Consider the following 25,464-nt stretch of genomic DNA (forward strand, 5'->3'; position numbering starts at 1 on the left):
TGTTTTTGCTAGAAACCACTAATGCAGCAGTAAAGGAGGAGGCAGTACTTGTGTGAAGTCTTTTACTTATTATCAATGACAATATTAGATAAAATGCACTTTCCATTTTTATTACTTAAAAATGTTTTGCTCTTTCTAGATTAATAGAAGAGTTCATGTTACTGGCAAACATGGCAGTTGCCCACAGCATCTACAATTCATTCCATGAACAAGCTTTACTGCGGCGACATCCACCACCACAAACAAATATGCTTGATGACCTCACCGCATTCTTTGAACAGATGGGGATTGAGCTTGACTTCAGTACTGCAGGCACATTACACGTAAGTTTTCAGAAAAATTTGTTACAAAACTAGGTGATGATTTAAGATAGACTTCTACCTATAATTAAAATCAAATGATTTGTAAAGCATTCAAAAAAAAACTGTCAAATGTTTCAATTGTATTTCTAACTGGTTAAGTATCAAGGATGTTTCCCCTTGTGGGTGGGTCCAGAACTAGGAGGCGCTGTTTTAAAGTTAGGGGTTGCCCTTTTAGGACAGAGATGAGGATAAATTTTTTCTCGGAACGTTGTGCAACTTTGGAACTCTGCCTCCAAAGGTGTTGGAGGTGGGATCATTGGATATTTTTAAGGCAGAGGTAGATAGATTCTTGTTAGGCAAGAGAATCAAAGGTTATTGAAGGTAGATGGAAATGTAGAATTTGAAACACAAACAGAACAGCCATGATCTTATTGAATGGCAGAGCAGGCTCGGGGAGCCTAATGCTACTGCTCCTGTTTCGCATGTTCGTTATTGTAAAGGTCAAATTTTACCTGTTCTTTTAAGTGATCATCCTGAAGGATACCAACTCTTGTCTTACATAATCCTGGAGGTTTAATCATGTGGCATCCAGTCATGTGACATCCAATCACATCATATTTGCACACTGCAAATATTATTGTTATTGCCCCACAGTTTTTACTGCAAGCTACTGTTATGATCCCAGCTGATGTTAACACTGGAAAAGTCAAATCCCAGAGTGAAACCTTGTTTGATAGATTCTAACTTTTTTTTTAGAAACCCTGGAGGAAAGTTACTGAACAAATTCACAGGATGAACTTTTAACATAAAGAATAAAACATTTATTAAACAAGGAAAATTGAACTATATTACACCAGACAAAAAGGTTGGAAAGATTTCAATGCAAACACAAGAAAATGATTCAAACTCACACTATTCCTTTTATCCCAGCAATACCCTTACAGATACAAAAACCCAATGAAGATTTACCACTATCTTAACACCTTGCTTGGGCTGGCCCAGTTGCAAACAGTTTTATTCCAGCAGATTTCTGACCATTCACTAAATACTTTTTCCCCAGATGGTATCTTTTCCTGAGATGCCCAAAACTACATTCTAAACTTGCGTTTGCTCTGCAGTTGAAGTAATATTGAGTTCCCTAAACTCAGGCTCCCAGCAGCCTTTTAGTATTTCTTATCAGAGAGCTTAGAACTCCTGTCTTCATTATTTGACATACACACACACTGACATCCTTTCTGTCTTTCTCTGTGTGCCACTGGACCCCATCACTAGACGGCAGCACAGTTTTTTCTACCTTGTGTTTTTTCCCCTGAATTTACTAAACCACTAATCTCTCTTTAACCCGTCTCTTCACTTTAAGGGTTGTAAAACCTCAGTAAAAATGCATGTATACAAACAAATCCAAAAAACCTGACCTTTTTGCTAGGAGGCCCTCCAGACTTCCTGGCACCAAGCTCACAAAAAACCTAACTGAAACTGAAACCATGTTCCACCTTTCTTAAAACACAAATATAAACATAAATTAAACATAACGCTATACATTGTTCCTAACACTACCCAAGTAGGTGATGCAAACAATCTGTAAAACTTGGATTGCGTTTTTATCCTTTTTCATGATTACACATGAGAATAGATATTGGCACCTGAGATAATAACTTTTTCTTTCAAAATCAGACAATGTGTTTTAAGAAAGGTGGAACATGGTTTCAGTTTCAGTTAGGTTTTTTGTGAGCTTGGTGCCAAGAAGTCTGGAGGGCCTCCTAGCAAAAAGGTCTGGTTTTTTTGGATTTGTTTGTATACATGCATTTTTAATGAGGTTTTACAACCCTTAAAGTGAAGAGACCGGTTAAAGAGAGATTAGTGGTTTAGTAAATTCAGGGGAAAAAACATAAGGTAGAAAAAACTGTTCTGCTGTCTAGCGATGGGGTCCAGTGGCACACAGAGAAAGACAGAAAGGATGTCAGTGTGTGTGTATGTCAGAGAATGAAGACAGGAATTCTAAGCTCTCTGATAAGAAATACTAAAAGGCTGCTGGGAGCCTGAGTTTAGGGAACTCAATATTACTTCAACTGCAGAACAAATGCAAGTCTAGAATGTGGTTTTGGGCATCTCAGTTGTCAGTTAATCAAGAGCAGGATTAATGCTCCATTAGTACAATAGTTAACTGGCCATCAAACTGCTTGGAAACACAAACTTGAGAATTGGTGTAGGTGGATCCTGATTGACCAGATTTCTGCTGGTAAGACGGGGCAGAATTTTCCCCCCATCGTGGGGGGAGGTTCAGAAGCGGGTGTGTGCAGGCGTGCCTCTGATCAGTGCCCCCAATAGGGGGCCCGCTGCCATTTTGCGTGGGTGAGCCAATTAAGGCCTGCCCAGCGTGACGTCCACCAGGAAGCACTATGCGCCCCCTATGCGGGCAGGAAGGGGGATTCCCTCAGCTGGGAGTGTGCCGTTTTGCACATGCGCGCAAAAGAGGGCGCTCATCTCCCTGAGGCTAAGTACTGCCTCAGGGAGATCAGCGCCAAATTCAAAAATGGTAAATGTAGAGAAATAAAATTTCCCTGGCATATCCCCTTGTCACATGAATTGGGACATGTCCATCACTTTTAATTAAACTTTTATTAAATTTAAAAAACCTACATGAAACCTCATCCTGCCCGTGGATGAGGTTTCATGCTTTTCCTGAAGCCCGCCAGGGCTCCTGGCCTGCCCGCCAATCTTAAGGTTGGACTGGCAGGTCCATTAACTAGTATAATTATATTTTAAATGGCCTCAATTGGCCGTTGATAGGTCGGTAAGCGCACAGCTGATTCGGCTGTGCCCCCGCTGACCTGGAAATTGAAATGACACTGAGTGACGTCGGGAGTTCCGTCCAACAACATCCCATGTCATTTTACATGTCGGCGAGTGGGCCCCGCCGCCCCCCCACTCACCGACCTCAATATTCTGGCCTCTGAAATTATTGGTATAATCAATACAAAGGGCCCCTTATGCACTGCATGACGGTTTCCACTAAAGTTGCTAGGGCATGTTCCAGTACTCAGTTTATTCTGGGTAGTGGCATCTGCCATTAGAATCCAGAAAAACAAAACAAATTCCATTAGATCAGGCAGGTGAAAATCCCATTTGGAGCAGGAATTAATAAAGTTGATTATTGTTGTGCATTCCATGGCTGCAATTTGGGTGCACCTGTGACCCACAGGAAGTAAAAGTACATAGGTGCAAACCACAAGTACAAAGGACTTTTCTCCCAGGCTCGACAATCTGGGAGGATTGGCAACCTATTAGTAGATGGTCAAAATGTATGGATTTGTTTTATGATTGTTTAAATGTTTGTCTAATATTCAGAACTGTTTCTTGCAAACAATATTGAGTATCTCGATCAAAAATGGAACAAACAGCACCTCCCTTTATTTTATAGAATTTGAAACATTCCAGACGAGGTTGCATGAGATTCCCTTTAGCGACTAGAAATTTTTTGCACTAAATGAAAATTATCTGTTCAACGAAATGTTCTGTTTGGCTGGTGATGGTTGTTTTTCATCTCAAGTTGTCATGTGAAGGGTTGATTTTGATTGCATGAGAATAAGTGAGTCAAAACAAGGGTGTATTGATGACAATGTTCAAATAAATGTTAAATTTGTTCAGAAAATCTAGAATTTCTGTATATTTAACATAACTAATTAGGCTTCTTGTATTGTTAAAGAAAACCATGTTCATACTAATTCTCCTTGGCAGTTTTCTTTTAAGTTACAGTGATTAAGCACCAAATCATTTGTAAAATTGCTTTGGCACTAGAAGCCCCATTCAAGGGGGCATCTCTGAAATCAAATCTGATATTTTTACTTTTAAAATTAATTCAAATTTCACATTAAGGAAGAAGGAAGACAACCAAAAGGGGAATGCTATTTTAAAAGCTTTTCTTCTTGCCCACCCACCCCCTAAACATTTCTCTTTGAAACCAGAGCTACTGAAGATACCATTTGTGATTTGCAATTCAGATCTAAAACAGTTGTTTGAGCTGGGTCTGGAGATCTATTCAATCTGTCAATCATGCTATTTAGGCATTATCTATAGCAACTTCAGAGAGATTACAGATGCCACACTAAATAATAAACTAGATGCTGGAAACAGAAATTGCAGAGAAAGATAGAAGCATCTCATTACACCTAACACATAAACTGAAAAATATCCACTGGACGAGAATGTGATATAATTGCTTCCTCTTAATGAAGTTATAATAACTAGCTTAAATCACTAGGGTTGTATTAACCTAATTTTGAATATAGTTATGCTTTATTTCCCAGATAATGCAGTCTTTTTTTTTTATTCATTCATGGGATTTGGGCATTGGGGCTAGGCCAGCATTTATTGCATATCCCTAACTGCCCTTGAGAAGGTGATAGTGAGCTGCCTGTTTGAACTGCTGCAGTCCATGTGTTGTAGGTATACGCACAGTGCTGTTGGAAGGAAGTTCAAAGATTTTGACCCAGAGACAGTGAAGGAATGGCGATTTAGTTCCAAAAAGAAGTATTGTGCTGTTAGTGAGCTCATTATGAGCTGGATTTTATGCATCCTTGTTGGTGGGTTTGAAGATGGCGGGGGGCTTATAAAATGCAGCACTTGGCCTACCCACCACCTACCCGCTCACCCCTGACCTGTATGAAATTTTGAGGGGCAGTGGAGGCATCAGGCAGCCCACACACCATTGGCCCTTTTGAAACCCTTAATGGCCTCCCTTGGTGTTGTTTTACCCATGGCAGGGCGAGGCCCATGCCAAGCAACTGGTACAGCAGCTTTAGCTGCACTGTTGTCAGGCAAGCAGGAGGGTATTTCCTTTTCAGGGCCCCTGTGCTCATCAGAGGCGCACCACCACCCCCCCCGTAATGTTTGTGAATGGGTTGGGTGAGATAGCAGGTGGATGAGGTGGCAGGGAGGTCGGAGGTAACTGGGTTGGGCTGGGGGTGATAATTGGGTGGTAGGAGGGGTAGTTGGGTCGGGGGGTAATCTGGCTGCCGGAGCGGGTGTAGTGGGTCAGCAGGGGCCAGTTCTGTAATTAACTATTCAGGCAAGTACCGCGGAACTGTCCAAAGTCTCCAACTTTGTCCAAAGCCTCCAACTCTAGTTCAGAGTAGGAGATTTTCGCAGAGGGTATCAGGAGCGGGGAATTGCTCAACACAAGTTCAAACAGTTTCTGCTGTAGTCAGCATGTCAAGACGTCTGAGGGGTCCTGACACTCATCTTGGGTCGTACGTCTGGCCTCTGAGAATCTGGAAACCAGAAGATCTATGTCCATATATTAAATTATAGATACAAGTGCACACCAAATTCAATTTTTCCTTCATTTTGATCTCCAGGGACAGAATATTGAGCTTGGCGGGCAGGCAGGTGCCTTACCCGGCCGAGTGTAAAATGACGCACGATGACATCGGGCGAGCATTCCGCCATCATCATGTAGTCCCACGATATTTCGTTCAGCGGGCGCGTGCAAGAATTGGCTTCACGCCCGTCGACATTAAAAGGCCTATTAAGGCCATTAAAGAGGTAATTAAATTCAAATTTACGCTGCCTGTCCAACTTTTCGGCAGCTCCATGCCTCAGGGAGATTGAAGCGCTCTTTTGCATGCATGTGCGAAGTTCGCGCTAGGCCCACTCGCCCTCCTCCCCCCCCCCCCCCCCCCCCCCCCCCCCCCCCCCCCCCCCAACCACACAGGCAGTGCTGAGCACTGCTGCTCATGTTCTGTGCTGGGCGGGCCCTTATTGGCTCACCCATGTAAAATCGCGGTGCCAATCGCAGGTGGCAGTCGGCTTCCCAACCACCCCCGCCGAGCATCCCTGCCAAGGGCAAAATTCTGCCCTAGGATCATGAAACTCCCAATTATTACATAGTGGAATTGTAACATCTACCTTCCAAGCAGCAATGAAAATTGCCCTGTTTTGAATATATTTTCACTTTCTCACAAAAAACTCACTTTAATATGTTTTCACCTGATGTTTGCCAAATTCGAAGAATATGAGGAATTAAATCTTTGATCAATTGTCACATAACATTAAAAGTCTTTTTTGATTAGGTATATAGCTTACAATTTGTGCAGGCAATGTGTATCCAAAGTTAACTGTTTCTTCTTGCTGTTTTGTTAAACAGAAGAGCCTAAATGAAATTGTAGGGAAAGACGAATATGCCAGGAAGGAAATACTGACCCACATGTGCTCTCGACCAATGCAGGTAAGAGAGTTTAAATTTTATGAAGATCTCTTGTTTGTACAAGAATAGTTTATTAGTTTGCTGACAAAAATGTAGATGACTCTGGACTTCAAGAAGACATATGTGAATTCATTTACAACTGTATATGCATGTAATGACAAATACATTGTTATTAAGAGTTGAACTTTGTATTCTATAAATTTATCTACGTTTCTGTAAACTCACCCAACTTAAGTAATAACGTACTCTACTCAAATGTAAGTTGATTGTACAAACAGAATGTTTGGTGAAAGTTCATTATGTTGTACTTTGAAGCCTTGATCACAAAGGGTTGGGGTTCATTTTGTCTTTGATTACAGAACTATTCTTAAATTCAGTACAAGGTGCCACATTCCTAATTCTGATTGGTTGGGTTCACAAAGAAAGGAATTTTCCCCAAAATGTACATAAATATTTTAAGTTTACTGCACCATAATTCACAATTAAATATTTATGACTTATGACAGTGTAACACAGATGTAAGAAATGTATTTATGGCAGGACAAACATTGTTCATGCTCAGTTTACTTCTGGAAGACACTAAAACTTATCCACAAAACACATTTATTTGCCAAAAAGATGCTGTCAATCATGGTTTGATGTCAAAATAACAAACTGAGAGCAGATCAAGCTGTCAATTCATTACCTTTCAGACTTGAGTTTTCTTGCCATAATTTAAATTGTCTCATTTCCTTGTGGAACTGTTAATATATCAGTGGCTGTCTGCAGTTACACTGGCAAGTTTACAAAACTAATGAAATTGGATAAAAGCCAGACCCAAATTTGTGTTTCCTAATTTTGTAAATTCATCTGTTCCATCTAAATTTTTTTCAGTCTGCATCAATCATATATTAAGAAAATCAAATCAAAATAAAATATATTTTTCAAAGCACAGAGGTTGTTCCTGAACATTTTAGATGTTAAAAGTTGCAGGAGACTAGGGACACAATTATATAATGTGGATAAGCCAGTCAAATCTGTGTTGCAGAACCATGATGAAGCCAGCAGGACATTTTTTGAAAATGTTGTTTATAAGAAACAAAACCATTCATTCAGCTTTCACGTTGTTTTCTCGCATTTGGTACTCTGGTATAATTATTTAGTTCTGCTTCTTCCATTGTTTTTAATTAAGTGGAGCGTCTCTAGTGCTTTAAAAACATAGAGACTTAATATAAGACAGGATTTATATTGTATGATTCTTTGAGATAAGAATATTTGGAAACATGAAATTATGTGCTAGAACACTGTTGGTATGTAAACTCCCTGGATATTTTTTCAGTCTATATCGCTAGTGCTAACTGAGTGATCTTTAATGTTAACTTAGTTTCTTCTGCTCAGTTTTATAAATTTATTAGTTCTATATGTTTATTTAAGGCCTATTTATTTATTAGGTTTACTTATTATTTACCCTTGCTTCTAATGCATTATTAAGCTAATTAGCTTCACAATCAACTATATTATTAAAATTAGAGTGTGGATAATACATTGAACACACAGATTAAATTCCTCAGGCTGTATTTCTCATTCCCTACATTGACTATAATGCAATTTTTAGATTTAATGTCTTTTGGATTTTACCCTTCATTTATTTGACCTCTCCATGCCACTCTTTTAGATTAGTTTCTGCCACTGGCTGGACTGAATTGTTCAGAAATGCTGATTTAGATGAGGGTCAGCACACATGGTCATAAATGCTTCATAGAGTTTTCATGGACTTCCTGGACTCTTGATCAGATTTCAGCTTTCCTTTTTTTGTATGATTGTATCCATGCATTTCCCTGTGTCAGGATGACTTGAAGTATCTCAACAGAGACATTTTAACTGAATGTTGTTGGAATTTTAAAGAGTAGGAAGAGCTTCAACCTTCCTCAAAAACCCGAAGAGCACTAAGAATGTGGTGCTACCAAAGGGAGTGGTTGAATTGAATAGTACAGATGGATTTAAGGAGAAACTAGACAAGCATATGAGGGAGAAGTACATAGATGGTTACAACGGTAGGCTTAGATGAGAAAAGATGGGAGGAGGCTCAAGTGGAGTATAAACACCAACGTGGACTGGTTGGGCCAAATGGCCTGTTTCTGTGCCATATATCCTATGTTATACTTTAGAGTTTTCTATCTCTAGTGCAATTAATATTGTGATTTACATTTCGTGTGCAGTATTTTGAACATAATTGTATCAACCCATATCCGTTATTTAAAAATGCGGTAGTAATACCAATTGTCATTTTCTCTGCAACTGGCAATTTCAAGAGGAAATCCAAAAAGTAGATTTTTCAATAATGCTTTTTTTATTAAAGATAAACTTGATGGCTGACTCCCTAGAGTTTTAAAAGAGGTGGCTACAAAAATAGTGGATCCATTGTTTTGATCTTCCAGAAGTTCACAGGTTCCAGAATGGTTCCATTGTCATGAGGCAATGTCCCTTTACTTTTGAAAATATGATTTTTCAACTTTCAACTGACTGGATTCAATTCCAGTTTGAATTGAGACAGGGCAAATTGCTTAAAATTGCAAATCCACATTCCAAGAACAAACAAATCACCCTCAGGAGTGTGAAGAGGGAGACATTTCCTATAATCCAGACACCCTTCGAAACTTGTAACTGTTTTAGGGAAGAGATATTAAAAATGCAAAGTACTGAATATTGAAACAATGGCTGCCACAGACAGATACACCCAAAACCTCTTGTAAATACACAATATGTGAAATATTTCAAGGCAAGACTGCCCAGCCACTAGAGAGAGATTGCAAGTGACATAGGCCCACAGTACCTCATGGATACCAGTTTTGAGCTGCCAGACACATTCTGAGTCTATCCCGTTTAGCACTTGTGGTAGTACCACATAACACAATGGAGGGTGTCCTCAGTGTTAAGACAGGACTTTGTCTCCACAGGAACTGTGCGGTAGTCACTCTTACCAATACTGTCGTAGACACATGCGCCTGTGACAGGTAGATTTGTGAGGATGAGGTCAAATAAGTTTTTCTCTCATGCTGGTTCTGTCACTACCTGCCGCAGGATCAGTCTGGCAGATATGTCCTCAGAACTTGGCTAGCTTGATCAGTAGTGGACACTGAAGCCCCCCACCCAGAGTAAATTCTGCCCTCTTGCTGGCTTCAGTGCTTCTTCCAGGTGGTTCATCAGTTGAAGGAGGGTGGTAGGCAGTAATCAGCAGGAGGTTTCTTATAACTTCTCTATTTATTTCTACCTAAATGGATTATTTCATATTTCTCTACATTATGCAAGCCAGGAGCAGCACCAGGCTTACCTAAAAATGAGGTGCCAATCTGGTGAAGCTGCAACACAGGTCTACATGCATGCTAAACAGCAGAAGCAGCCGCTATAACAGAGCTAAGCAATCCCAATCTTGCAGCAGCATCCCTATCCTCAATAAGACAGAGTCCTGGATGCGCAAGTGCAAAAGACAAGGAATGGGCTATAAATGCTGACCTAGTGAACAATGCCCACATTGCAAGAATGAATAGGAATAAAAATTGGTGAGAAACTGGGTAATTTTGATAATTCAGAGGGAATTTGATAGGGTCTGTGTCACTTGTAGTCTCTCTAATGGCTGGGCAGCCTTGCCTTGAAATACTTCACCCATTGTGTATTTCCAAGAGGTTTTGGGTGTATCTGTCTTGGCAGCCATTGTTTCAATATTCAGTACTTTGCATTTTAAATATCTGTTCCTTAAGGTGCCGCCCCCTGGCCTTTCTTCCCCCCCCACCCCCCGCCACCCGAGCACCCTCTTTGGGCCCCCCCACCAGGCCTCCCCTACCCTTTAAACTTACCTTGTCCTCCAGTCCCAGGAATTAGGCTCAGGCATTCAAGCATGTTGATGCACTTCCTCTTCAGTCCACCACAGCTCTTGTTGTTGCAGGAACCAGAGAGCTGCCAGCCAATTTTATTGGCCAGCAGGCTCTCTAAGGCAGGAATTCCTCCTGAGTGAGCAGAGGAAGTCCCGCCTGCTGCCACTTACCACTCATTTGAGTGTGAAATGGCTGCAGAACACTTGGAGTTGGCGGGGATGTGTTCCCCACCGACTCATTGAATAGCGGAAAGCGAGACCCCGCCATCTGAAAAAATCAGGCCATTGTTTCCATTTCTTGGGGAATCTAAAACACGGGGGCAAGGTCTCAGGATAAGACCCAGGACTGAGATGTGGAGAAATTACTTCACTCAGAGGACTGTGAATCTTTGGAATTTTCTACCCCAGAGGGCTGTGGATGCTTCATCCAGGCCCATGTGATTCACATTACCATGGAGAAGGGCTTTGGAGGGAAAGGTTTCTATGATATGAGAGGCATAGATAGAGTGAATAGGAAGGCAATTTTTCCATTAGTAGAAGGGTCAATAACCAGGGGGCATAGATTTAAGGTAAGAGGCTAAGAGGGGAGTTGAGGAGAAACTTTTTCACGCAGGGGATGGTGGGAGTCTAGAACTCGCTTCCTGAAAGGGTGGCTGAGTCAGAAACTCTCGTAACATTTAAGAAGTATTTAGATATTCAGTTGTGTTACCATAGCCTCCAGGGCTATGAGCCAAGCACTGGAAAATGGGATTAGTGTATTCAGATCTTTGTTGACCAGTGCAGACATGATGGGCTGAATGGCCTCCTTCTGTCCTGTAAATGTATATGAGTCTATGATATCCCTAAAAACTCAGACACAGGCAGTCTGCTATGATCCAGGAGAGAGGGAGCAGGTAGTGGCCAGAAATCTCCAAGGTTTACCGTGCAGGAATGCGAATGGGAGCTTGCAGTTGGATTGAAAAGACCAACTTTGGGAGGATTTGAAAAGAGGCTGGAAGATTCACCTGTGCTAGAGGCAGAATTGCTAGGAAAACACTCACCTTGAAAGATAATTTTGGGGTTAAATGTTACCTTAAATTGATTTAAGGCTGGGGTTGAAAGATTTTTGGTCTCTCTGGGAATTAAGGGATATGGGGAGCAGGCGGGAAAATGGAGCTGAAGCTCTAGATCAACCATGATCATATTGAATGGCGGAGTAGGCTTGATTGACCATATGAATCACAGAATCACAGAATTGTTATGGTGTAGAAGGAGGCCATTGGGCCCATTGTGTCTGCACCGGTTCTCTGAGCATTTTAACTTAGTGCCAATCTCCTGCCTTTTCCCCATAACCCTGCACATTGTTTCTATTTAAATAATCATCCAATGCCCTCTTGAATGCCTCAATTGAACCTGCCTCCGCCACACTTCCAAGCAGTGCATTCCAAACCCTAACTACTCGCTGTGTGCAAAAGTTTTTTCTCACCTTGCATTTGCTTCTTTGGCAAAACACTTTAAAACTGTGCCCTCTGGTTCTCAATCCGTTTATGAGCAGGTACAGTTTCTCCCTATGTACTCTGTCCAGACCCCTCATGATTTTGAAAACTTCTATCTATTCCTCCTATTCTCATGTTCTTATGTACAAGAATATATGATTGGAATATTTTCCACTGCTTGACTTGTCTGTAGAGATATGAGCTAGTGTAGTCGTGTAATTATTAAGGTACCCCATGATCTTAAAGTGCTTATCGCAACAAAATGTCAGGTCCACTGTTGTAAAGTTAGATGGGCTTTTCCAAAGTAGAGAAGGAAAACATTTCACATCTGTGTTTGGAGAAGGATAATATGGCAGTGAAGTGTAACACTTGGATTGTTGCCACCCTCACAGCTGACTGAGGTGAATCATGATAGGCAGATGGTATGGAAGTATTTTGAGGGCATGTGAGAGAGGGGAATGTAAATTTAAAACATTTCAGCCACCAGTGCTTGCAGAGTAACTTGAAGACAAATTAAATGGTTTCATTCTGAAATACAAAAATCCTTGGCCTTCCCTGCATCTCTTTTTTCCTCATTCTTTTAATTCTGTCAGCACAATTTCACTCATGTGATATACGCTAGCCAGAAATACTTTCCATATCAAATAATTATAATTTCAAGTACATCCTTTTATAATAAATCAGTAGTCTATTTGTGAAAGTTTAAGATTTGCATTATAAATTTTGCTTCTATACCTAAACATTTTAATGACTACAGTCACACAAAAAGAAAATATTGCAGATGCTGGAATGCAGTTTTTCCTGCTGGAAAACTCAGCAGGTCAGACAGCATCTGTGGAGAGAGAAACCTTCTGATGAAAGATTATTGACCTGAAACATAAACCCTGTTTCACCCTTTAATGACTATAATGTTTATTATCGTGGCATTACAAGAATAATTTGAATCAAAAACAGATTCCCTCTAAATGTCAGATTGCTAAAAATAGTAACAAACTTGGTTTTGCATATTATATAAATTTTAGCAGATTTCTCATCTTTAGATTTTAACAATGTAAAACTGAAATCTACTAACCTGTACTTTCTCTTCGAACCATTGGTTGAATGCAGCTGTAAAGACAAAACCAGCAGGAGGTTTTCTGCCCCTTAATTAAGTAGAGAAAGAAAGACTTGAGTTTATGTAATGTCTTTCATGACTACTGCATGTTCCAATGTGCTTTACAGCCAATGACCTACTCTTTTGAATTGTCATCATAGTTGTAACGTAGGAAATGTGGAAGCTAATTTGCACACAGCAAGTTCCGATAAATAGCAGTGTGATAATGACCAGATAATCTGTTTTTGTGATGAGGGATAAATATAGGCCAGAGCACTGAGGGAAAACTCTCCTGCACTTTTTCGAACTAGTGCAGGTTTCAGTGCATGCACTAGACAACTTGATCTAGTGTTTCCAATTTACATTACACATCTAATAATATGTAAAGCATACTTGTTACAAATCTAAGGTTTATAATTTCATGTTTTGCGACTGGGCCTTTAATATAGGATAAAATGAAGGGGTCACATGACCTGTTCTGAAGTCTGCCTAACAACAGTCCTGGGTGACATGGCTGTTAAATATTAAAGGGAAGCCCATGCTGTTTAGCTGGATAGTAGGTGCAAGGTGTTCACATTTACTGCAAGTCACCTAAGTCCCAGAAAGGCAGTGAGAATGTCAAGTTGTAAACAATTATGGTTTAAACTGTAAGTTTACTGTATTTTCTTTTCCCTTTATAGACGCTAACTTCTGTATTTGGGTTTTAAAGAATAGCCAATTATCATTTCTACCTGGATACCAGGCCTATGTGATTCATGTTATCATGGAGGAGGGCTTTGAGAGGGAAGGGTGTCTAAGATACCCTTGAAAACTCAGACACAGGCAGTCTGCCAGGATCCAGGAGAGAGGGTGCAGGTAGTGGCAAAAAGTCTCCCAAGGTTCACCATGCAGGAATGTGAGTAGGAGCTCGCAATTGGATTGAAAAGGCCAAAGTTGTGAGGGTTTGAAATGAGGCTGGAAGATTTACCTAGCTAGGAAAAACTCTCACCGTGAAAGGTAGTTCTGGGATTAAATGTTACCAGATTATGAAAGCAAAGGAATGGGAGTAAACCCTAGAGAGCTAAGAATCACTCTGGATTGGGTTTGGGAAAATCGAATGACTACTTAAGGGACAATGTAAAATACACCTGTGAAGTGTTTTGTTCAGTTGTGTTTAAAGTAAAAGGGATATGTTCTATTCTGTAGTTTTAAGTATCAATTACCTACAACAATAGTGGTTAGTCAATAGTGCTTTTAGTCTGTTAGTTTGTAAAAGTTTTAAAACGTAAAATCTTGTTGTGTCATTCTTTCGGCTATCAACTGGCAGTTTGAATTTCCTTTTTTTAAAGTTATTGGTTCTAAAGGGTTTGTAACATACTTCAAAACTTTGTAACATACCACAAAGTCTTTTCATATTATTTGTCCTTTTAGATAACTAACCTTTCATATTTTAATTTTAAAAGCTTGCCTTGAATATAATTAAGTGGAATTCACATTAATAGATGTGTTTTGACTGATTTATGCTGACTGGCAAGGAATAGATCGATGGTTGGAGTCTTACATTCCAAAACCAAATGTGAATTTGAAGTTCAAAACTATACAAACGCAACCTTCATATTATTAATAAAAGTGTGGAAATTGGCAAATTATTCATGATATCCTTAATGTTTGTAGATTCTAAACTCACTGACAACAGAAAACTAAAAATTGTTTTCAAAATGGTATGGCTTATTCTATCTCCAACAAGAAAGAATCCAAGCATCGCCCCTTGATGGTCAATGGCATTACCACCACTGAATCCCCCACTAACAACATCCTGGGGGGTTACCATTGACCAGAAATTGAACTGGACTAGCCATATAAATATTGTGGCTACAAGAGTAGGTCTGAGGCTAGGAATCATGTGACGAATAACCCACCTCCTGACTCCCCAAAGCCTGTCGTCCATCAACGAGGCACGTCAGGAGTGTGATGGAATTTTCCCCACTTGGATGAGCGCAGCTTTCACAACACTCGAGAAGCTTGACACCATCCAGGACAAAGCAGCCAACTTGATGGCACCCCATCCACATACATTCACTCCCTCCACCACCAACGCAGAGTAGCAGCAGTGCGTACCATCTACAAGATTCACTGCAGGAATTCACAAAGGCTCCTTCGACATAACCTTCCAAACCCACAACCACTACCATCTAGAAGGACAAGGGCAGCAGATAGATGGGAACACCACCACCTGGAAGTTCCCCTCCAAGTCACTCACCATCCTGACTTGGAAATATATTGCTGTTCCTTCAATGTTGCTGGGTCAAAATCCTGGAACTCCCTTCCTAATAGCACTGCGGGTGTACCTACGCCACATGGACTGCAGTAGTTCAAGAAGGCAACTCACTACCACCTTCTGAAGGGCAATTAGGAATGGGCAATAAATGCTGGCCCAGCCAGTGAAGCTCACATCCCATAATTGATTTTTTTTTAATTCTAATTTTTTCTTGGCAGTGCTTTCTGCTCCTACCAAAACAGCTCTAATGAAAGTCACAAATGACATCCTCTGTGATGGTGACAAGGTTTACTGTCCGTCCTCACCATGTACATTGATGACATCCAACTGTACCTCATCACCGCCTCTCTTGACTCCTTTGCTCTTGCTAAATTATCAGACTGTTTATCCAATACCCAATACTGGATGTGCGGAAATTTCCTCAAATGAAACATTGGAAAGACCAAAGCTATTGTCTTCCTCAGCCTGGCTTTGGCACAGTTGACCACACAATACTCCCACAATGCCTCTCCACTCTCATCCAGCCGGGTGGGACTGCACTCACTTTGTTCCATCCTTTTATTTATATATATATATATATACACATACACACACACACACACACACACACACACACACACACAGCGATAGACTCCACATGTACACTGTCGACCATCCAAATCTATCTCACCAGCACTTCTCTCAACTCCTCTGCTGTTGCTAAGTTATCAGAATGTTTATCCAACACCAAGTACTGGATGTGCAGACACTTCCTCAAGTGAAACCTTGGAAAGACCAAAGCTATTGCCTTTGGTCCCTGCTTCAAAATCTATTCCCCACTTGCCAACTCCATCGCTCTCTCTAGCAACTGTCTGAGGCAGACCCAGACTGTTAGTAACCTTGATGTCACATTTGACCTCGAGGTGAACTTCTAACCACGTATCCACACAATCACAAAGACTGCCTAACATTGCCTGCCTCAGCTCATTGGCTGCCAGAATCTTCTTCCATTGCACAAGATGACGTATAAAAGGTTACTATATAAGATACGAGCTCATGGTGTTGGGGGTAATATATTAACATGGGTAGAAGATTGGCTAAGTAACAGGAAGCAGAGTCGGGATAAGTGGGTAATCATCAGGTTGGCAAACTGTAACTAGTGAAATGCCACAGGGACAAGTAATGAGGCCTCAACTATTTACCACCTAAATTAACAACTTGGATACAAGAACAGAATGAATTGTAGACAAATTTGCTAATGATACAAAAATAGGTTTGAAAGCAAGTTGTGAGGAAGACATACAGATTCTGCAAGGGAATATAAATAGGTTAAGTGAGTGGGCAAAAATATAGCAGATGGAGTATGATGTGGGAAAATGTGAGGTTGTCCACTTTGGTAGGAAGAATAGAAAAGCAAAGTATTATTTAACTAGAGACATAACCCAATACTGTGGTATGGAGACACCTGGGTATTCTCTTCCATGAATTACATAAAGTTGACATGCAAGTATGACGAGGAATTAAGAAGGCAAACGGAATGTTGGGCTTCATTGTAAAGGAGATGGAGTATAAAGTATGGAAGTCTTGTTACAACTATACAGGGCATTAGTGAGGCCACACTAGAGTATTGCTTACAGATTTGGCCTCCGTATTTAAGGAGGAATGTACTTGGCATTGGAGGCAATTCAGCGAAGGTTCATCAGGTTGATTCCTGGAATGAAGGGGAAAGGTTGAGGCAGATTTTTCAGGAGTCCAGAGTTATGGAGGGCAGACAGGAAAGTAGATTTGAGGCCATGATCAGATTAATCATGATTTTGTTGAATGACGCAGTAGGCTCGAGAGGCCAAATGGTTTACTCCTTCTCCTATTTCTTATTTGTCCTGTGCTTGCTGATCTCCATTGTTTCCCTGTCAAGCGACATCTGAATTTTAAACTTCTCAGCCTGGTTTTCAAATCTGTTCATGGCCTTGCCCTTCCCTATCTTTGTAATCTCCTCCTGCTCCACAAACTTCTGAGATATCTGCAGTCCTCTAAATCTGGTGTCTTGAACTGGCCTGATTTTAATTGCTGCACCATTGGTGGCTATGCCTTCAGCTGCCGAGGCCCTAAGCCCTGGAATTCCCTTCCTAATCCTCTCCATCTCGCTGCCTCTCTTCTTCATTTAAGATGCTCCTTAAAACCTATCTCTTTTACCAAGCTGTTGGCCTTCTGCCTTATTTCATATCACTTTATTGTGGCTCAGTGTCAGGTTTTGCTTTATAATACTCCTCTGAAAAGCCTTGAGATGTTTTATAATGTTAAAGACATTACATAAATACAAGTTGTCAATTTGAAAATGAATTTATTTATTTGCATAATAACTGCATGCTCTTCAATTTTTACAGCATTATCAATATTCACCTCCTTTATATATTGTGTCCTTGAGTACACTTGTCTCCCTCATTCCATGGCTGCTTTTTGCATATTTGTAATTGAATATTTGGGGCCATTTTTAAATACACTGTACTGGACATTACTGCTTGGTTAGCAGTTGTGCAGAACACAGATTTTGGCACATGTGCTTTGACTTACGGGACTTTATTGCACAGAAGGCTTCCTCCACCTCCCAATATCATTAATCAGCCAGTGTGAATGATGACAGGAATGAAAAAACAAACAAGTAAGTACCCAGAAGAGTTATCTTCATTCATTGAAGGGAACGATACCTCTACACACTTCCCTGCTTGTCGATCCCGCAGGATTCCTCTATTGAATGTTGTTATGGCTTATGTTTTCATGGTGACCACCATGACCTGAAATATCTTTGAAAGCTCTACCTTAGATCAGGGCTTTTGAAACTGTGGGTTGCAGTCCCTAGTGGGGTCACAAGACGGATTTTGGATTCATGAGCTCTGAGGCTGCCGTGGAGCTCTGACTGAATGTTAATAGCTGCGAGGCCCCTTTAAATCCACGTGTTTTTTTAATGCTGGGTGTGGCCCAACTGCCCAATCCTTGAAGCCCGATTCCTGCTCCAGAAAAGTCAATGAAAAGGTAGGTGCTTTTTGTTTAGAAACCCTGCTGTTTAAGCAGTGCCCCGATCTCGCAGCTCTCCAACCCACCCCAGTCCCACCGCTCTTCCCCAACCCACTCTGCTTAGTAGGTTTATTCAATAATAAGCTCTGTCGTTTGTTTTACATGTAGTGGAGACAACTTCAGTATAAGTGTATTTAATCTCTTTCCAGATGGCGCAGTACTTCTGTGCAGGAGTCCTTTATGATGAAGCATTATTCCACCATTATGCACTCAATGTGCCTTTGTACACTCACTTCACTTCCCCCATTCGCCGTTACGCTGATATCATTGTGCATCGACTTCTTGCTGCAAAACTTGGTAGGTTACATGACCTTTGTTTCAGATGTGTGTGTATGTATTGTGAAATATCAAATAAATTGGTTATGTAATGTTTTTAATAGAGTTGTACTGCAGAGTATTGTCATACTTAGATGTGGTTCTCCCAAAGATTGACCTTAGTCTTTTAAACTTAGGCTTCCATTGGCTGGAAAACCGACCTTTGGTGTTTATTTTCAGCCAATAAAAGCCCAACCTGAGCCAGACAAATAGAGAAGTTTTCAGAATTCCTGCGCTCAAGAAAATTAGTGTTCTGGCCCTGACCTTTTATCAGGTGACCAATATCTCCCTACAACTATCGTTACATTTAATTTATTTGTAACATCCCGTGTGAGAAGTTTATTATGAAAAGTTGTGTTCCTGTTTGCAGTTGCTTCTGCAAGTAGACTGCTTCTCCTTTCGTTGACAAGATATTTACAGAATTTTCTTTGAACCAGTCTCTTAACAGGTATTTTATCTCAAAAATGCCACTGCATTGATACACTCAGACAGGCCATTTTAAATAAGACCATAAGGTGTAGGAGTAGATGTATGCCATTCAGCCCATTGAGTCTGCTCAGCCATTCAATGAGATCATGGCTGATCTGATAATCCTCAACTCCATATTCCTGTCTTTTCCTCATAACCCTTGATTCCCTTACTGATTAAAAATCTGTCTATCTCAGCCTTGAATGAACATAACGACCCAGCCTCTACAGCTGTCTGCAGTAAAGAATTCCACAGATACACTACCCTCTAAAAGAAGAAATTCCTCCTCATCTCTGTTTTAAATGGGCGACCCCTTACTCTGAGATTATGCCCTCTGGCCCTAGGCTCTCCCACAAGGGGAAATGGCCTCTCAACATCTACCCTGTCAAGGTCCTTAAGAATCTTATATGTTTCAATAAGGTGGCTTCTCATTCTTCTAAACTCCAATGAGTACAGTCCCAACTTACTCAATCTCCCCTCATAAGAAAATCCCTCCATACCTGGGATCAACCCAGTGAACCTTCTCTGGACTGTCTTCAGTGCCAGTATATCTTTCCTTAGATAAGGGGGCCAAAACTGTTCTAGGTGTGGTGTTACTAGTGCCTTGTATAATTTTAGCAAGACTTCCCGATGAATATTTCCAAACCATTTGAATCCTTGGGTTCTCTTTTGTCCTTATTGAAGAAGGGGACTTGGTGTCTGTTACAAATTAAGATTTCTATGTCAATTACTGAATGTGGCTGCTTAGTTTTAAACAACAGTGTTTATCCGTTTTACATTAAATTCTCTTTCACCTGGAGATGATGTGCTAGATAACTGCTATCCAACTGAAGGTCAACATAACATTCACAGATCTCATCATGCAATAACCCCTGGAGAGTACAGTTAAAAGGGTACATTGGTGAAAATAGGTTTTTAGTACGTTAACCATTGTTTGCGCTCCTTGGTTTTGATGCTTCTCTTGTGTAATTATTGATGTAAGGGCATCGCCAAAATTTGGGTATGGATCATCTAGGCTGAAATTGAAATAAATAGTACAGAAAATTACAAAGCTAAATTGTAGATTTTTTGACTGGTAAACTCATTACTGGCATTTGAAACTAGAGTTCATCTGGAAGCCATTGAATAAATTAATCACATTATATGAACTCACAAATAACTGCTGTGGATTGATTTAGATGGTGCCCTGTTCTATTTAAATGAGATTAGTTATTTAAAATTTTTCATTAATTCCAAACTCAATGTAAGTATGTATGCATTAAATTATTCTAAAAGTTGCTAAATAACTTAGAACCTTGCACCAGCTAAATTATTGCATTTTAAATGCAACATTTAAGCTCAGCTATCCAGTAGAATAGTTAAGCAAAAAATACTGGAAATGGTCAGCAAGTCAGGCAATGTTTTGATGAAAGTCATCAGCCTGAAAAGCTAACTCTCTATTTCTCTCCACAGTTGCTGCCTGACTTGCTGAGTACTTCCAGCATTTTCTGTTTTTTTGTTATTCAGTACCTGCAGTATTTTGCTTTTGTTTTTGTTTTAGAATAACGAGCCGGTTTCATAAACTGCAGCCGAACCAATCACAAAGCTTCAAATATAATTGAGGCATTTTGAGTCATTTTACTAAATAAATTTGCTGGTCAATGGACTTTCTATGATGCTAAAGAAAAGTTGATTTTACTAGTAGTTAGCATTCTTGATTTTTTTTAGATTCTGGTCAACAGATTGGTCTGGATAAAAGTGACATTCAGAAACAAGCCGACCATTGCAATGCGAAAAAGAGTGCTTCAAAAAAAGTGCAAGAACTTAGCACTGAGATTTTTTTCTCTGTTTTTGTGAAGGTAAGAAGCTTTGCAAACTACCAAAGAAATAATTGTAATTGTTTTGCCGATGAGATATACCTTAGTACAGCAGGAATGAAGCATTGAATCATTTGGAGTCAGCATTGGAAGAGACCTTGTCGAGGGGGACTAGCAGCAATTGCATAGATGCCAACTATCAGTGTTCTTTGGGCCAGGTCCATGTCAGTATTTGTTGACAAAAATTAGTGCAGACCAGTCCTCTTGCCACATAGTGTCACCCCTGCCCAAGTCCTGTTGCTAATCAAAGTGATTTCACCCGCTGCATACTACATATGGGAATTAGTTGTGAGTGCAACAGCCAGAATCAATACCATTAGCTGCAGTTTTCTGGAAGGAGTGGCACGAAGGAAAACAGAAGAGGAGAAATTAATGGCAATGAAAAGGAGGGAAACAGAGGGAGAGAAAATGTAGCAGAAGTTGCAAACAATTCCATGGGAAGGGAAAGAGAAAAAGATAGAAATAGCACTGTGAGTGGGAAACAAAATGCAGTGCCAACAATAACAAGTGAACAGTGGGAGGAAGAAGAGTATCAGCTTGGACTAAAAAGCTAAAGGTGGAGAAGTGTGTCAGAGAAGGGCATAGTTCCCTGCAGGAGAAAGGTGGCTCAGTCAGCATACAGTGGTAAGATACATCTGTAAGAACTATGTAATTTTTGATGTAATGAAATTGTCATAAATTTAATTGCTAGTGCTTTTTGCACCAAGTGCCATTCACCCGATCACCCCTGACCAATATCAACTCCCAGTCCAACAATGCCTCGATTTTAAAATTCTCATCTTAATGTTTAAATCCTTTGCCCCTCCCTATCTCTGTAATGTCCTACTGCCCTTCAAGTTTTTTTTATATTTGTTCATGGGATGTGGGCATCGCTGGTTAGACCAGCATTTATTGCCCATCCATAATTGCCCTTGAGAAGGTGGTGGTGAGCTGCCTTCTTAAACCACTACAGTCCATGTGCTGTAGGTACACCCACAGCGCTGTTAAGAAGGGAGTCCCAGGATTTTTACCCAGCGACAGTGAAGAAACAATGATATATTTCCAAGTCAGGATGGTGAGTGACTTGGAGGGGAATTTCCAGGTGGTGGTGTTCTCATCTATCTGCTGCCCTTGCCCTTCTAGATGGTAGTGGTTGTGGGTTTAGAAAGTGCTGTCTACGGCGCCTTTGACCTGGATGGAATCAAGCTTCTTGAGTGTTGTTAGAGCTGCACTCATCCAGGCATGGAGAGTATTGCATCACACTGCTGATTTGTGCCTTGTAGATGGTGGACAAGCTTTGGAGAGTCAGGAGGTGAGTTACTTGCTGGAGGATTCCTAGCCTCTGACTTGTCGGACTATTTATATCACTAGTCCAGTTCAGTTCCTGGTCAATGTAACCCCTCCCCCCCTGCCAGGATATCGATAATGGGGGCTTCAGTGATGATAATGCCATTAAATGTCATGGGGCGATGGTTAGCTTCTCTCATTGGGAGATGGTCATTGCCTGGCATTTGTGTGGCATAAATGTTACTTGCCAATTGGCAGTCCAAGCCTGGGCAATTTTCCACATTGCCAGGTGGATGCCCATTTTGTAGCTGTACTGGAACAGCTTGGCTAGGGGTGCAGCAAATTCTGGAGCACAAGTCTTCAGTACTATTGCCGGAATATTGTCAGGGCCCATAGCCTTTGCAGTATCCAGTGCCTTCACCCGTTTCTTGATGATATGTGGAGTGAATTGAATTGGCTGATGACTGGCATCTGTGAAGCTGGGGACCTCCGGAGAAGCCGAGATGGATCGTCCACTCGGCACTTCTGGCTGAAGATTGTTGCAGATGCTTCAACCTTATTTTTGGCACTAATGTGCTGGGCTTCCCCCATCATTGAGGGTAGGGATATTTGTGGAGCCTTCTCCTCCAGTAAGTTGTTTAATTGTCCACCACCATTCATTACAGAATGTGGCAGGACTCCAGAGCTTGGATCTGACCTATTGGTGTGGAATCGCTTAACTATGTCTATCGCATGCAGCTTATGCTGTTTGGCATTACAGGTAGTCCTGTGTTATAGCTTCACCAGGCTGACACACATCATTTTTAGGTATGCCAGGTGCTGGTCCTGGCATGCCCTCCTGCACCCTTCTTTGAACCAGGGTTGATCCCCTGTTTTGGTAGTAATGGTAGAGTGGGAGATATGCCAGGCCATGAGATTACAGGTTGTGGTTGAGTACAGTTCTGCTGCTGCTGAAGGCGCACAGGCCTCATGGTTGCCTAGTCTTGAGTTGCTAGATCTGTTTGAAATCTATCTCATTTAGCAAGGTGGTTACACAACATAATTGAGGGTATCTTCAATATGAAGGCGGGACTTCGTCTCCACAATGACTTGTGTAGTGGTCATTCCTACCGATACTATCATGGACAGATACATCTTTTTTTTATTCGTTCATGGGATGTAGGCTTCGCTGGCTAGACCAGCATTTATTGCCCATCCCTAGTTGCCCTTGAGAAGGTGGTGGTGAGCTGCCTGGTGGTGATCTGCGGCAGGCAGGTTGGTGAGGACGAGTTAAGGTTTGTTTTTCCCTCTTGTTCGCTCCCTCACCACCTGCCGCAGACACAGTCTAGCAGCTATGTGCATTAGGTCTCAGCCAGCTTGGTCTGTGATGGACATTAAAGCCCCCCACCCAGAGTAACTTCTGCACCCTTGCCACCCTTTGTGTTTCCTTCAAGTGGTGTTCAACATGGAGGAGTACTGATTCTTCAGCTGAGGGGGGTGCGGTACATGGTAATCAGCAGGAGATTTCCTTGCCCATGTTTGACCTGATGCCATGAGACTTCGTGGGGATTAGTTGATGTTGAGGACTCCCAGGGCAACTCCCTCCCGCCTCTATACCACTGTGCTGCCACCTCTGCTGGGTGTGTCCAGCCCATGGGACAGGATATGCCCAGGGAACGTGATGGTGATGTCTGGGAAATGATCTGTAAAGTATGATTCCATGAGTATGACTATGTCAGACTGTTGCTTGACTAATCTATAAGACAGCTCTCCCAATTTTGGCACAAGCCCCCAGGTGTTAGTAAGGAGGACTTTGCAGGGTTGACAGGGCTGAATTTGCCATTGTTGTTTCCCATACCTAGGTCGATGCCGGGTGGTCCATCTAGTTTCATTCATTTTAGACTTCGATTTGATGGTAGTGGTTTGCAAGGCCATCAGAGGGCAGTTTAAAAATCAACTACATTGTTGTGGGTCTGGAGTCACATGTAGGCCAGACCAGGGAAGGACAGCAGATTTCCTTTCCTAAAGGACATAGTGAAACAGATGAGTTTTTATGATAATTGACAATGGTTTCACGGCCGTCATCAGACTTTTAATTCCAGATTTTTATTTGCCTGGTCCCCAAAGCGTTACCCTGGGTCTCTGGATTACTAGTCCAGTGATAATACCACTACGCTACCGCCTCCCCTCTCTGTGATCATCCAACTTTGGTTTCTTATACGTCCCTAATTTTCTTCACTGCCCCCATTAGTGGCAGTACCATCAACTGCCTAGGCCCCAAGTTCTGTTTCTCTAAACATCTCCACTTTTCTATCTTTCTGTCCTTGATTAAACTTCTCCATAAAACCTATTTTTTTACCAAGCTTTTGGACACCTGCCCTATTATCTCTTTATGTGCCTTGGTGTCAAATTTTGTATGATAACACACTGTGATGCGCTTTGGGGTGATTTTACTCTGATCACTTCCTTGTATCACTCTCCACCCACATTCCCCTTCCCTCACCAATCACTGCTTCCTTCAGTATCCACCCCAAGAGAAAACTCTCCTAATTCACTCACACTGCACTGCACTTTCAAAATCTCAACTGCTTCATTTTTGGCCCTTCATTTACTACAGCATTTCTGCATCTACCATACCCTCACCCTCTACCTTTGGTTCCCTAGTCTCTGTCAAAGCTATAACTCTCTTTCACCTTAGCCATTTCTCTTGTAGGCCCTCATATCCACTCCCTTAAGTCAATGGATTTGAACGGACAACTAGTTTAGCCATTCACCACCAGACCTGGCTGGACCACATAAAGCACTTATAAGGTCCTGCTGTCATCTTCTGAAAGTGCTCACTATCCAGGATCATCCTGGGTTGCAGACTTTTTTTCTCTACTGCAAATTGTCTTCAGAAAACCCATTCACCTGTTTCCTGCACCCCACCTCGATAAATACATGCAAGGAGCTCATGGACTTCTTTGACACTAAGATTGAGATCGCCCATCAACTGCCTCTGCCACTTCCCTCCCTTCCCTTGGCCACCAGGTCAAACTTCCTCTAAAATTCCATAAAAAGCTCTTCTCAAAGGGGAGGGGTTTTAGCAGACTAGAGCTGGACCCAGTGTGCCGCCATATCCATTCCAGCCCTTATCCCTTGGACTTAAGGAAGCCCAGATGAGGGCCGTATAAGGGGAAATAGCCAGGGTGAAAGAGTGGAATGGTTTTAGTCAGGACTGTGGCATTAAAGGTGGAGTTGAGGATGTGGTTCAGCAAATCAGTAGCTGCAGAAATCCCATGGTGAATGCAGGCCCAAGGTTGGGACACCGAAAGTGAATAAATAAAGATGTGTCGATAACCTGCTGT

General features: G+C 41.4%; 1 protein-coding gene across 2 annotated transcripts in view; it reads left to right on the forward strand.

Moving 5' to 3' along the window:
• Positions 1-25,464, forward strand: part of dis3l2 (DIS3 like 3'-5' exoribonuclease 2) — a 289,427-nt gene that overhangs the window by 250,215 nt on the left and 13,748 nt on the right. For both annotated transcript variants that reach the window (XM_041176034.1, XM_041176033.1), the window contains 4 exons: positions 140-323; positions 6,448-6,528; positions 18,383-18,530; positions 20,724-20,854. In XM_041176034.1, coding sequence (XP_041031968.1) covers positions 140-323; positions 6,448-6,528; positions 18,383-18,530; positions 20,724-20,854 — 544 coding nt within the window. The remainder of the gene's footprint in view (positions 1-139; positions 324-6,447; positions 6,529-18,382; positions 18,531-20,723; positions 20,855-25,464) is intronic.

This window comes from Carcharodon carcharias, chromosome 2 (assembly GCF_017639515.1).
Source record: "Carcharodon carcharias isolate sCarCar2 chromosome 2, sCarCar2.pri, whole genome shotgun sequence".
Lineage (NCBI taxonomy): Eukaryota > Metazoa > Chordata > Chondrichthyes > Lamniformes > Lamnidae > Carcharodon > Carcharodon carcharias.